Raw genomic sequence first — 14,063 nt, 5'->3', positions numbered from 1 at the left:
TCTGTGTTATATCTATTCTATTGCATTCGGATTCTTCAAATCTAGGCTTACTCAAAGGATAAAATACAGTATCACTATATCAAAAAAATATACACCTAGAAAGTCAAAGCTTCTTATAAAATGTTAAGATGTTAACATAATTTAAAAATACAAATTATTAATTCATGCCCTTTCTAGTTTATTCATTTATAAATTCAGTCATTACATTATAAAAATGTAAAATTGAACAATTTTAGTTATACTTTATATATATGTATTTTTTTGCCATTTGACAGAAGCTAAGTACACATGATGCAACAGGGAAATGACACAGCCTGCTTTATTGTGACTACTATTATAATAATATTTTTATCTTTCACTAAAATAGATAACTTAGTTCTTGTCACAGGATATGCGTAGTTTAGTTATAAGGAAGGATCAGTCAGAGTAATCAGGAGCTGGCTAATTTCTCCTAGAATTAGAAATAAATCTCCATACACATGAGTATCACTTTTGGGTTAGTATTAACAAATGACTTACCTCTATATTTGACACAGTGAGGAAAAAAAAAAAAGTATCTTCAATTCAGATTCCAGGGACAGGGCAAACAGGGAAGTGCCAGCTCTGTTGTGCTCCCGCTCAAGACAGAACACAGTAGGATGAACGCACCCCAGGATGCAGAGTACTGTCAGTGCAGTCGACAGAGGAATCTGTCAAGTTTGTAGTTAGAAAACTGTTTTTCTTCCTCAGTATGTATGTGGACAGCACTGTCCCTGAGAACTAATGGTTGTCCTTGAAGCCTGTGTCTGTGTGTCTGTGTGTACATCTGTGTGTGGTTGATCCAATAGTTACCCACTGGATGAGCCAGAAGGATGAGGAATATATTTGCATCTCATACTGGTGGGGCGACCAAGGAAGCTCTGACTTGGAATGCTAAACCATATATTAGATTGTTGTGCTGCCAGTTGTGTGCCAAAGCTCTTCTTGACCTGTTTTGCTGAAGACCTCATGAAACATATGAGGCTGAATAAATCAGACTTAGGGGACTGATGTCTGCATATAAAACCTAGGAGCAGACTAGCCCTCAGGTCAGGTTGTCTCAGCAGTGGCTGTGAGACAATCTTCCTGAAAAGGCTTCTTCCCTTGTGCAACTTTTTGTTTAAATGCTTGGTTCAGGACAACCACTATGGTATATATCTTCCTATGGCATTTTTTATGCTCATATTAGTACTAGAATAGAATGCTTGTTGTACAAAAGATTTTACTGTTCCATGTGGTTTAGGAATACTCATTAACACATCTAAATGAAATAAGAGACTTACCACTTCTCTCCAGCTTAAGACTGCACAGGCAGCTTAACACTTGGTAGTCTCTTTCCAATTAGGTAAAAAAGGAAGCTTCTATGGTGATCATGCTTATAGTCATTATATTCATTCTGTCTTCCTTCCTTGCCAATTCCTAATATACATCAGATTACTCATGACTACATAGAATGTGCCTAGTGCTTCTAGAATATTCTGTCTAAAAATTCTGCTTTCTACTGGTGATTTTTTAAAGGGACTCTGCCATTTTTCTCCTGAATAATTAAAAAGACAAACTAAATAATTGATTTATACAGGTCTTTTGACATTCACATTTATTGTCAGCACCCATGGGGAGTTAACAGACATTTCCTAAGTAGAAAAATCTTTCCTAAAGAAATATCCTATAATTTATATATCTAGCAAAATTTAAAGGAGTAGGAGATTTTCATAAAATCTAGGGAGCTGACATTTTTAAGGTGATTCTCTGGTAGTTCTCAGAAATGCTTAAAGGTATTTCCTAGAAGGAAAAAGATTTGATTTAAAAAAAGAAGAAAAAGAAAATGCTGGGTTAAAGTTAACCAGGTTCCCTCAGAGTCTTTAATGCATGAAATGGTAATGTGTCGTATGAATATCTTAAGGGGATGTACTCAAAATCACTTCTCTAGTCCATGGAACTCACTTTTTTTAGTAGAGCCTCTTAAGGCACCAGTGCCATCAGAACATTGGGTGGTGGTGTTTCAGGGAATTCCCAAGGTAGAGGGTTAATGTTCCATCTGGCCTTTTTAACACGTCTAAAATTCCTTCTTCATCAAATGGCTGGCAAGGACTTTATATTTTATTGTGTCACTTCTCATTTCATGTTGTTTATAAGCATGATTTTTATCATTAAAGTGAGATGGGATAGAAAGATTTTTGTAATGACGTAACATTTTAGCTGTCACAATTTTTATGAAAACACGAGTTAATAAAACATCACAAAACAATAAAATTTTATAGTTAATATTTATAGGTGCATAGTTTCATGCTCACATGTTTAAGTATTGTATATATTAACAAATTGCACAATACATCATTATTCTTAGACAGAATCATTAAAAGACACCTTAAAATCTATAATATATGATAGTAAATCACTCACAATTTTTCAACAACAGCAACAAAAAAATAGTGAAGATTTAGAAATAAGTGGTAGTCACTTAGGTGTTTTTAATTTGCTTTAACATTTTAGATTTGAAGCCACAATATCCACAGCACACAACGACCCTGCTACCATATATTCAGTGAGAGGGAAGCACCGAAATGCTGAGTTGGGGCAGGTACAGATACTCCAATCACTGCTGATGGAAGACTTCAAAATACACTGTGAAAACTTTGAGAAAATGTCATGACTGGGCACGCTGGAACTGAGCACTTGTACAGGATGTCAGCAGATCTCAGGAAACTGGGAGCAAAGATAGTTCTTAGGCTTCGGGTTCGTAGTCCTGATACCCTTCCTAATATTAGGAAAATCAGAAAGACAGCGTGAAGGTTTAGGATAAGGGGCCAGTAATCAGGGCCTCAGGGCAAATGAGACAGGACATGGCTCGCTGCTTTGAATAAAGGCTATATAGTCCTAAGAGTTCTGGAACAGTTCTGCTACATCCAATATCATTTTCTTTTGAATAGTTTTGTCTTCCTGTCAAATATAAAAGTGAGTTAGAGTGGTGGTCAGAGTTAGTTAGGGTATGTGAATTCTACTTTCAGATGTGCCATTTAACAATCATATGACCTAGTCCTGGAGGACAAATTAGTTGGTCTGTCCGGCTTTGTTTCTTCTGCCAGTAAATGTGAGAACCAAATCAGATGGTTTCTTAGAAAGAAACTAAGACATTTCGAGGCAAATCATATTTTCTCTCCTTTTACTTTCCCAGTTGGAAACTTCATCTTCATCTAGGGCTTCTTCAATTATTACTATTTCGAAGCTCCTCTCCCCATACAATGTTTGGATGACGTACACAAGAAAAATCTTAATGGTCTTAACCATAGTGGCCAGATGAGTCCTCCTAAGGAACTAATAATGTCTAATAATGTCAGAATATTTGCAACAGCTCAAGCTGCTTTCCAAATTAAGTACAAACTTACATGGCAAGGTTTCTCTAGTATTTTACAATTTGTCTTCGATCCATCTCAGTAGCCTTAATCTGTCACTATTCTGAGCTTGAATCATATTTTATTACTCACTGCTCCTCAGACATAGCTAAGACATGGTAGAATGTTCTCCTTTATTTTGGCCTATCTTATTGCCCACCCCTTCCCCCACCTCTTCTATAAAGCTTCTCCTGACTGACATAAATACTGTAAAATGTTAACGTTTTTGTGTATCGTGTATATTTTTGCCCCTGGGATGCCTGGGAAATAGAAGGCAGTCAGTATAGAAGAAGGCAGTCAATATAAATGAATATATTTATTTTTATTGAGTCTACTAGAATGTAAACTCCTTGTGTCCTGGTCCTATCAGTTACTCTTATTGTATTTTCTATAGTGTTTATTTAGCATTGTGCCATGCTTTTATAAAGAAACCCCAAAGTATTGGTAAAAAAATTAGGCAAATAATTTAATCTCAATGTATTATTCTTTATGGCATCATTAAAAGGCATATTGATAATCATTCCATTTGCAGAAATTAATACATTTTCTGGTGATCTGGTAAGAGGGTAATAGTCTCATAGAATTAGTTAGGGATTTCTCCCACCTCTTCTACTTTTTTAGATAATAAATTAATTGGCATTTATTATAATTAGCTGGTATTCTTTAAATTTTTGGTAAAATTCACCAGTGAAGCTTTTGGTCCTGGGATTTGCTCCACGGGTAGGTTTTTTTTTTTTTGTTTTGTTTTTTTTTATAAATAATTCAGTCTCTTCGGTAGAGATTTGTTTAGATTTTCTATTTCTTCATGAGTCAGTTTCATTGTCTAAAAATATTTCCTAATGTTCCTTGTGATGCATTTTCTATTAAAGAAACTTGTTTTCAAAGTAAAGTATGCCATTTAAAATGCTGGACTAAAATATACCAATTATTGCAAACTATGCATCAATCATATTTCTACTTTAATTTTTTTGAGTAACTTTCATTATATTGTGCAAATATCCCACTGGAAATATATGGCAAAAATAATTATCTTCTTTTGGCATTTAGTTAATTTCTCTAACTTTCCATTTTGGCATTTGGTTTAGAATAATGTAAAATTTCTAATAATTCTCTAATGCAGGGCTCAGCAAACTTTCTGTAAAAGGCCAGGCTGTAAATATTTTAGGCTGTATGGACCACATATGTTCTCATCACTGCTGCTGCCTTTTTTTTTTCTTCTTTAACAATACACTACAAATGTAAAAAGCATTCTTAAACTGCAAGTTGTCCACACAATACATGTCCTGGATTTGGCCAACTTAGCATCTAGAGAGTAAATCACTCTCATTAAGGACAAATATAAGGGAAATAACTGATTATTCGAGCCAACTTGAACTCTTAAATTTTATTTTCGGAGTTTTATGTGCATAAACTCTCACCTCAGAAGGCATTTCATAAGCCTCGTTGTCAGGCTCCGCGGGCACGTCTTCCAGCATTCCCTCCTGGGGGGCTCCTTCTTCACTCTGGTATTTAAATGAAAAACACACAGACTATGAGGAGGGAGCATTCACTTTTTAAAATCACAATCATATTTTGAAAAGATCTTACATAGAGTACTGGCAAGAATGTGGTAAAAATGGCACTCGGTATACCTGCATTCTACACTATACAGTGCCTTCGATAAAACATTGAGGTAACATGTTATTAACCCAAAGAATGCACAATTTTTTTGCCCAGGTAATTCACTGTTCGAAAATATTCCAAAGGTATTTTTCATAGGATCAATGATAGCAGTAAAAACCTGTTAACTTAGGTGTTCAATTGATGATGAAGAGTTAGAATTATCATTCAAATGTTCAATAGATTATTATGAAAACATGTATTACTATGACAAAAATTTTATTATAGAATAAGAATTTCTTTATGGTATAATGTTTAGCAGCATATAAATATTGTACATATTGTGGACTCAACCTAAGTAGAATTCAGATACAAGGGTAAAATAGATTGGAGGAGGGTACAACAAAGCATTAAAAGTACTTTTTGTTGGGCAGTAATGCATGTTCTTTTTACCATTTTGTAAGTTTTAAAAATACCATTTATAAGTTAAAATCACATATTTTATAATTTATTTTTAATGATGGCAAAGGAACACATCTTTTTTCCTGAGGTTTCAAGATTGAAATCATACATATTTGGAGGAAGAAAAATCAATGTATTTGGTCAATTTTCTAAGTATCTCTCCTTAGAAATCAGATACCACAAATTCAACCTGAAATGGTCATGGTCTTATTAGTATTCTTCATTAAATACTTTTTTGGAGTAAATACTTTTTGTTGCTTTGTATTTATTCCAGAAAAGGAATTGAAATCTGAAAGAGCAGAGAGGCAACGTGAGATTGTATAGACTTACTCGAACAGATCAAACAGTCCCTCAAGGTGGCTTATGTTTGAAACTCTGCCTCATGTAAATATCATCTCCCCATGTCTTCATCATGAAAATGATAGGTAGGCAGAGGGATAAGGAAATGGTTGACTGTGAGAAAAAGTCAAACTAAAGCCCATCCATGCTCACATTAGGTAGGCAGAGAAGCTTATAGACCATCCTCCTCTGCCCAACTCCTATTTTATAAATTTTTAAAAGTCCAAGTTATTTATAAATGAAATAAGATATAAACCATCCCTCAAATACCTCACTTCTAAATGTGGAGTAAACATACTGTTTTCAGTGTTTCACCTTTTGGTACAAATCAAGAATACAGGTTCTGTATTGTGATTGGTGGTTAGACACGAGGGCTGTAGTATCATAAGACTTGCATTCAAATGCATTCAAATCCTAGCTTCCATAGATTCCAGATCTCTTGTGATGTTGGACAAGTTTCTTAAGCTTTCTCTAAGCATCAAATAGCCTTAGTGATAAAATGGGGCAGCAATACCTTTTTCTAATTGAGAGGAGCCAATGATATCATTAATCCCCTCTTAGTATTTAGATAACTTCTAGTGATAGTCAAGTATAGGAAAATAAGGCAAATTTCCTGTCTTATTAAATTTTTAGTAGTTTTTTTTCTAACCTCATTTGTTAAGATTTTGATACAGATTGGACAAGTAAATATGGCAGAACTGATGTGCTTTCTGACCATCACAAATAAGGTGCAAACTATACAACTAAGATTGGTGAATGTTATTGGATGTGTGTGTGTATTGGGGTGTGTCTGTTGCATCCTTCAAAGTTTATCCAAGTAATGGTGAATGTTGCTGGTGAATTGCTGGCTAGATTTCATTTGATCCCAATATGTGATCAATCTATCCCTGTTAACAGATATACTTAGGTGGCAAGTGTTTGAAAAATCATAGGAGAAATGCTTATACAATATTTAAAAAAGAGGTCAAATAAGTGATGAGACAGAAAGTCAGCTATAAGAATGAAAACACACAGAAAATGGAAAAAAAAAAAAAACAGGGAGAAAAGAAATATAAATCCCAGGATGTTCAATTAGTGTTAACATGTGACAAGAAGAGGCTTATATTTTCAGAAGCCTTTACTTACTAAAAGAATAAATACATGGTGCTTTCACAAGTCTGACTGCTAGACTTTATGTGTTGTTCTCTGGAGAAGGAAATTGATTTCATTTAAATACATTAATATTAATAAACTGTCATTAAGATCTTTAACTGTGTTACATTACATGAAGTGGAAATAGCTCATAGATCCCTCAAGAGGCAGACTATCCTCAGCCACATCTTCCCAAGGAAATTTGATTTTAAAGAGGTTTAGAAATTTGCTCAAACTAACGGAGATGACTTCAGACTCTGTGCTCTTAACCACTGTCCTGAGCTTCTTCCCCAAAAGAATTTTGGCATTCAAAATGTTTTAATTATCTATAGATTTTGGAAACTGAGAAACGGGACATCCTATCATGTCCCTGACTATACCCTGCCTATTCTTTTAGCACCTAGTTCAGGGTCTATTCCTGGTAAACAAAATTATCTCATAATTTCATTGCTGAAACCCATCAAAGAAGTCCATTCACAAACATTGAATGCTCTATGGGGCCATTATATTTTTAATACTATAAAAGTTTACCCAGAAGGAAAAACAAACAAAAAGTATTAGTCAAAGAACAGGTGAGAATTAGTTTTTGTTTTTCAAAACTCTGGTAGTGTGTAGGGGGAAAAATCACTCTGAGGGTATGGCAGGAGAAACTAGTGAAAGGCAAGGAAATAGTGGGGATGAAGTTGCAGTATACAAGATGAGTACTCAAAATCCCTTAAGAACAGAAATTCAAGTCCTCAAAATCCTTTAAGAACAGGAATTCGATTTCCTATCCAGTCTTGTGCTGCAATATAATTTCACCATCTTACCATACCCTTCACATGTAGCCTGTTGACCCTAAATATTCACTAAAGTGCTATAGAGTGGTCAGAATGGATGCTGCAGTATGAGGAAAGCACAGCATAGGTAGGAGGAGATGGATTATATAGTGGAAGCAAGTAATCAGAACTAGAGTTGACTAGGAGAAATGTCATCACAGGAAAACCATCAAACATTTATCTTACCTTTCCTGTACAAACTATACATTAGTGTAAACAAATAGTTGATGAGTACAAGTTTTCATTATGGATGTAATCTTTCCTTCTAGGAAAGGAATGATAGAACTAGAATATCACCTTTTTACAAGGAAATCTAGGCAATGATTACCAATGGCTGCCAAGGGGACATAGATATAATCACACATCATGTGCCCTGATGGCACTACATATCACCACCTATAAAGTATCCTTGACAAACATTTGAATTTGGTTGGTATCTATCACTGGATCCGACAATTTATAGCAAATATAAGGGAATGAAGAACAAGTTCACATCACTGGATGCAATCAGCAAGTTCTGGACTGTGGGAAACAATACAGAACCAATAACAACTACTTCAGCAAGTAAATTACAAGGAAAACAAAGTTTTGGGACACCTATAAAGTGGACTTGAGAGAGCATCAGAAAGATTACAACTCAAGAATCTTATTTCATTCTTATTTTGAATTCTGATTTAAGAAAATGAGAAATATGAGAGAGTTGGTGGAACTTAAACACTAACTTGGTATTTAATTAAACAGCCATTGTTTATTCTTAAAAAGTCCTAAACTTTAAAAAATAATCAAATGTTTTCACATGAAATAACATACCTAGGTATTTTCTTTGAAATTATCCAGGGTTGGGTGGAGAGAAATGAGTAGGCTGTAGAAGAAACAGGAGTGGTGTTGTGGTGATTGGTCGCATTCGATGGGGAGCAGAATATGCACCCAAAAATGTGACACTGGCAGATGTATTATTTGGAACTGAAGGCAATCAAGACCCAGCAGACTCAGGAAGAGCTTTTTACTTCCTCCATAACTGCCTCAAAGAATGTAGATTAGGAGGCCTGTACCAGAAGAGAATATTACCAGAAATAACTTTTTTTTTTTTTTTTTTAATCTGAAAGACTTATCTGTGCGGGAGGGCAAACATCTGATTACCAAACATCTGCTCTTCTCATCTTCCTGTGAATTGCCTTCCCCTCCTCTGAAGCTCTAGGCTCCCATCATACCTTAGCTCGGGGGAGCATGTAAGCCTCACCTGACTGACTGCCTTTGAGTCCCATATCTTTGTGGGACTCCCATATGTATGGACTTAAATTTCTTTTTCTTTTATTAATCTGCCTTATGTCAATTTAGATATAGACCAGGCAAAGAACCTATAAGGAATGAAGGGAAAATTCCGCCCGCCTTCCCAACAGTTTGGTACCCAGTGCGGGGCTCTCCTTTGGACATTGCTTGTTCTGGGGCTGCTGTGGCTGAGAGATCCTGGAACCTCTGGTAGAACGTAAGACATCAGTTACATCTCCTGGATCTCTGCCTGTGGTGAAAGTGAGGGTGGTGAGAGTCCTTTTCCTTTTTCTGGATTTAGATTAGCAGAAGAAAATATTTGTGTGACTCAGTTCTTTTTGTATAGTGACTCTGGTAAAGATATATTAGAATGCTTATTTTCTGTTGATTCCTAGAAATGGTCTTTGTTTTCTTTTGTCTTTTGTGTTGTTTGTCATAAGGAGGAAAATCACAGGACTGAATACCGGCAGAGGTCCTACAAGCTTGTTGTTTGAGCTGGCCTTACAGACTTGTGAGTTCAGGTTTCTCACCAGACTGGCATCTCTTTAGACAAGTTTGCTATGTTTCCCCTATATTATAAAAGCACGCACACAACAATAAGATACGCTTTTTGCCTTGTTCAGCCCCATCTGCCTATTTTAACTTCCCTTTTCTGTTAAGATTTACAGAGAGCACTCTTTCCTGATCACCAGCCCAGGGCATAAAGATTACTTGTGTAAATTGTGAAAGCCAGGGAGTGAATTTAGCAGAATCACTTGGGACAGGTGGTAGGGCTCTGTCATCAGGCTCTGCTAGTTTTCGGATTTCCTAGGCAATGTTCCCTGCAAATATAGCCTGGACCCCAAATGCAGAGTCCATGTCTATGGACAGCAGCAGTTCTATCAAATGACAAAGCCCTCTTATCTCCATTTTCTGTTTCTAGCAAATATAAGGACTCAGAAAGATTAGTGGACATGCACAGTCCCACTTACAGGGACCCTGATTGGCTGTTAAGGTGTGTTCTTCCCTTCATAATTAACAGACAAACCAGACAGCTCCCTGGGAAAAATAAACTCTCACAAAAGTTATAGATGACCCAGGCCCTTTTATAAATAATCAGGAAATGGATCAGCTTGAGGCCAATACTCAGGGCCTGATACAATTCAATGGTAGATTGAATTGTATGTTCAGAAAAAAAAAAATTCAAAGGTCTTTGTTAAAGACTTTACCCAGACTTTTGAAAGGCATACTTCATTAAACCCTGGAGCTCCAGAATATAGAAATCATTTGATTCCATCTTATTTGGAAATATCCCTGATAGAAGAGTGCAAATTGAAGATAATGCAGATGGATGGGTGGGTCAGCCCTTTGGTACTATTTGGGCTGCAACCCAGTTCTTGGAGGAATTAAAATCTTTATCTTACAAATCTTTGCAAAACAAGAATGCAGCTCTAGGAAAAAAAAAATACACCTATCTTTACCAACCCCAAGACCTCCCCTATTCATCTCAAGATGTTTGTACATACTGTAAAAGATCAGAACATTGGAACAGAAGTGTCCTAAAAAGAAGGAAAATACTAATTACACTAGACTTCTGATTAAACAGAGAAATATACTCCAAGACTCCTAGGAGATGACTTGCATTCTTTCTCTGTCCCTTAAAGATGTAAATCTGTCATGTCTTTGAAATGTAAACACTCCAAGGAGACAACCAAAATGCAGCCCAGAATACTCTGGGACTGAAGGAAAAAAAGTGGGGGTGGGGGAGAGGCTTTTTAAAATAAAATACAAACTGCTATAAATATTTCCTTGCCCAAAATGTAATCCTCAGATTCCATAAGATTACTTGCTAAGGACAAATACAAACCTAAAAGTCTTCTCCACAAAAATTAGTAAAAAGCTTTAGCCATTTAAGTGAGTAAAATTAACTTGTTCCATCGTCCAGAGATACAATTTAGATTCAACTGTTATTTATGAACTAGTGAGTTTTGTATTATTTTACCAAGTCTTGGCTAAAATTTTGGAATAGAAACTACAGGGTCCCTGTTTGTGTTTCTGTATGTCTATGGAATGTTATGCATATATGATATTTTTCTACCTCTGGATGGTATTGCCAAAATTAGTTTATTAAAAAAAAAACAACTGGCTTTGATTAAATGGCTTAAAGAAAAATACATGCTTATCAATTTAAATATTTTTAAGCTCAGAAATATAATAGACATTAAATCAAATGCTTTTCCAATTCATGTGATCTGGGGTAATCTTTGGTAAATAAAAAATAGTTTAAGTTTGTTGGTTTAATTAAAACAGGTATGTGTTTAGAGTTACCAGCAATAAACATAATCTATTCTACTTAGGTTTACTAATGGTCAAATAAGCTCATGTTATCTCTGTTACAAAATTTGTCAGAAAGAAAAATAACTTAAGATGATGGCTAGCTGCTTTAGTGTTGCATGAAATTTTATGAGTAATCTAAATTGTTAAGAACAAGTGAATTAAATAATTATAAGGGAGATAAATTTTTTAAGTGAGCTTTTCAAAAATAATTATGTTTTATGATATGTCTACTTAAATAGTTTTCTAAATCTGGTGATTTAGAGTTTTACTATGTTAAGTTAAATGATGGAAATTCATTAAGGTCATTTCCAAGTAAGATAAAATACAGAAACATTAATTATTGAATGTAGGCTGCTTCTTACAGAGAAACTAAAGATATTTGGATCTGTCAGTAACTTGTCTTGTGCCACATTAAAAAAAAATTGTACTAGGACAAAGTGTATGTGTCTAGAAATTATGAAATGGATTCCTAAATTTGCCAGTCTACAGAATGCTGGTGTGACAGTCCACAATTGCTTACTCAGTTTTCACTAGAAATGAAAGTCCAAGAATTAAGGATTCTAATTAATAAATATAATTAAAACTACTAGACTAGAAATAAGAGAAAGAAACTCTATATACAAAGAAATAACATTTGTTTTTGGCTAAGAAAAGGTATGAGATATGCTGTGTTCATTAAAGGGAAAAGACTAAAGTTGTCCTAAAGTAATGATTATTTCAGAATGGGAAAGTGGAAAATTAAAAAACAAACTAAATGGATATAGAAGTTGAGGAGGAAGTGAGGTAGAGAAGGAAAGAAAATTTCGCCTTATGTAGTTGAGCTACCTAAAATTGAATGAATTCACTTTGTCTTTAAAAATAAGCTTTAATATCAATAGTATATGTGTAAAAATAAAAATTTTCTTTCATTTGCTAAAAGAACAAGGTTTTCTTAGACTAGTGATCTGCTCTTGATAAGACTGTGAAAAGTTTTTCTTTGCCCATTTAAGTAATCTGCCTAGAAAATAAAGATTCTGTGTTTTATCAAAATAATTTATTGTGCTTCATGTTGTCTTTATCAGGTCTTTGATTACTTAAGAAAATTGAATCTTCTCTATTAGAAAAGGAAAGTTGATTTCTTTTTTTTTTTTTTAAACAATTACGTAACTTTCTGTATTTGCCTCCAAAGTCTTTTGTTGTCACTTTGGTTAAAGGGATAACTAAGTATTGTATCACAATGACCTGTGATCCTATTTGAATCCACAAAATCAAATTCTATTTTGCCCTTGAAATAACTGGGATTTTTAAGAGGGTCCCTGGAACATCTTAAAAGATTTATTCTCTCTCCTTATTAAAAAAAGAAAGTGATATGTTAAATGAATTAAGCTTATTTGATATTAAATTACATGGTAATAAGCATTGTCAGGCAAGAAATAATACTAAACATGCTTTATGTTGTATTTGTTTGAATATTTGTTAGTGATATGTGTTCCAGAAATTGTATAAAATTTCTAAATATCTGATAGGTAGTGTTTTCATTTATAATTCCAGTTATTACCTAAATAATCAAATTTCCTTGTTAACTGCATTATAATGAACTCTCTTTAGATCTTTAACTGTGACTTTTTCTTTTGTCACTAACAGACAGTAACTGTTTTACTCTGATGCTTTTGCAAAGTGCTTCATCTTCAATGAGACTCATAGAAAGGACTCTAACAAGTATAGGTTTTTGATAACTTTCAGAACATACCACTGAACTAAGTGAGAATTTGCATAAATCTAATCGAGAAACTGATGGCTCCATAAAACTGCTAACAAAAGATCAATTAGAATTAATTATATGAGACTGAATGGACTAATGAGGTTAACAATTTTTATGACTTTTTGTTTGAAATTTTGTTGATTCTTCTGGGTTGCACACCTGGATTGCCAGAAGTCAGTGGAACTGCACTGGTAGTTACTGCTCTGAGGGCAGGTAACCTGGGGGACACCAGAGCAGTGCACTGATATTCCTGTGGCTAAAGCTAGGAGAAGAGCAGAGTCAACAGAGTATTTAAAGTGCTCCAACCATGCCTACTATGAACCGCAGCTCGGAAACAGGTTTGGAAGCCTCCATTTCAACAAAAGGGGAACAGACCTGGCCCCTGTCAGGGCTATGACAACCACAGAACAACCAGGGCAGGCTCTGGTCACCACAACACCATCTAACCCTAATCAAAGAGATAACAGTCAACACACATGTAAGAAAGACATGGCAACCATCCATACTAAAAACAGACCTTAAGACAAAATTATTAGAGGTGCACAGTCTACACAGGAATGCATCCTCATTAAAAAAAAAAAAAACACCACAGTAGGTAATTGATATTCCATAAGCCATAGTGCAAGAGAGATATAAGTAAAATGAAGAAGCAGAGGAACTACTTCCAACTAAAGGAGTAACAGAAATCCCCTGAAAGAATGATCAATGAATTAGACCTCAATAGTCCACTGGATCATGACTTCAAAAATGAAAAGAAACTATGAACAGAGACAGAATATTTTCAAAGGGAAATTGAAACTATAAAGAGGAGCCAATTAAAAACAGAAAACTCAAAGTCTGAGATAAAAGCTGAGCTAAAGGCAGTCAAAAGCAGACTAGACAATGCAGAGCAATGAATAAGTGACTTATAAGACAGGATAACAGAAGTCACCCAATCAGAACAGACAAAATAGCAAATAAAAACCAATGAAAGCAATA

The 14,063-nt window shown here is 34.8% G+C and overlaps 1 protein-coding gene across 8 annotated transcripts in view; it reads right to left on the bottom strand.

Annotated features, from left to right (window-relative positions):
- Positions 1-2,268: 2,268 nt before the first annotated feature.
- SNCA (synuclein alpha) overlaps positions 2,269-14,063 on the bottom strand; it is a 232,234-nt gene continuing 220,439 nt past the window's right edge. For all 8 annotated transcript variants that reach the window (XM_045506657.2, XM_074343953.1, XM_045506655.2 and 5 more), the window contains 2 exons: positions 4,829-4,912; positions 2,269-2,776 (listed from right to left, as the gene is read on the bottom strand). In XM_045506657.2, the coding sequence (XP_045362613.1) occupies positions 2,744-2,776; positions 4,829-4,912 (117 nt within the window). In that variant the 3' untranslated portion in view covers positions 2,269-2,743. The remainder of the gene's footprint in view (positions 2,777-4,828; positions 4,913-14,063) is intronic.

This window comes from Camelus bactrianus, chromosome 2 (assembly GCF_048773025.1).
Source record: "Camelus bactrianus isolate YW-2024 breed Bactrian camel chromosome 2, ASM4877302v1, whole genome shotgun sequence".
Taxonomy (NCBI): Eukaryota; Metazoa; Chordata; class Mammalia; order Artiodactyla; family Camelidae; genus Camelus; species Camelus bactrianus.
Note: the sequence above shows the minus strand (reverse complement) of the source record. Positions and strands in the feature narration are given on the sequence as shown.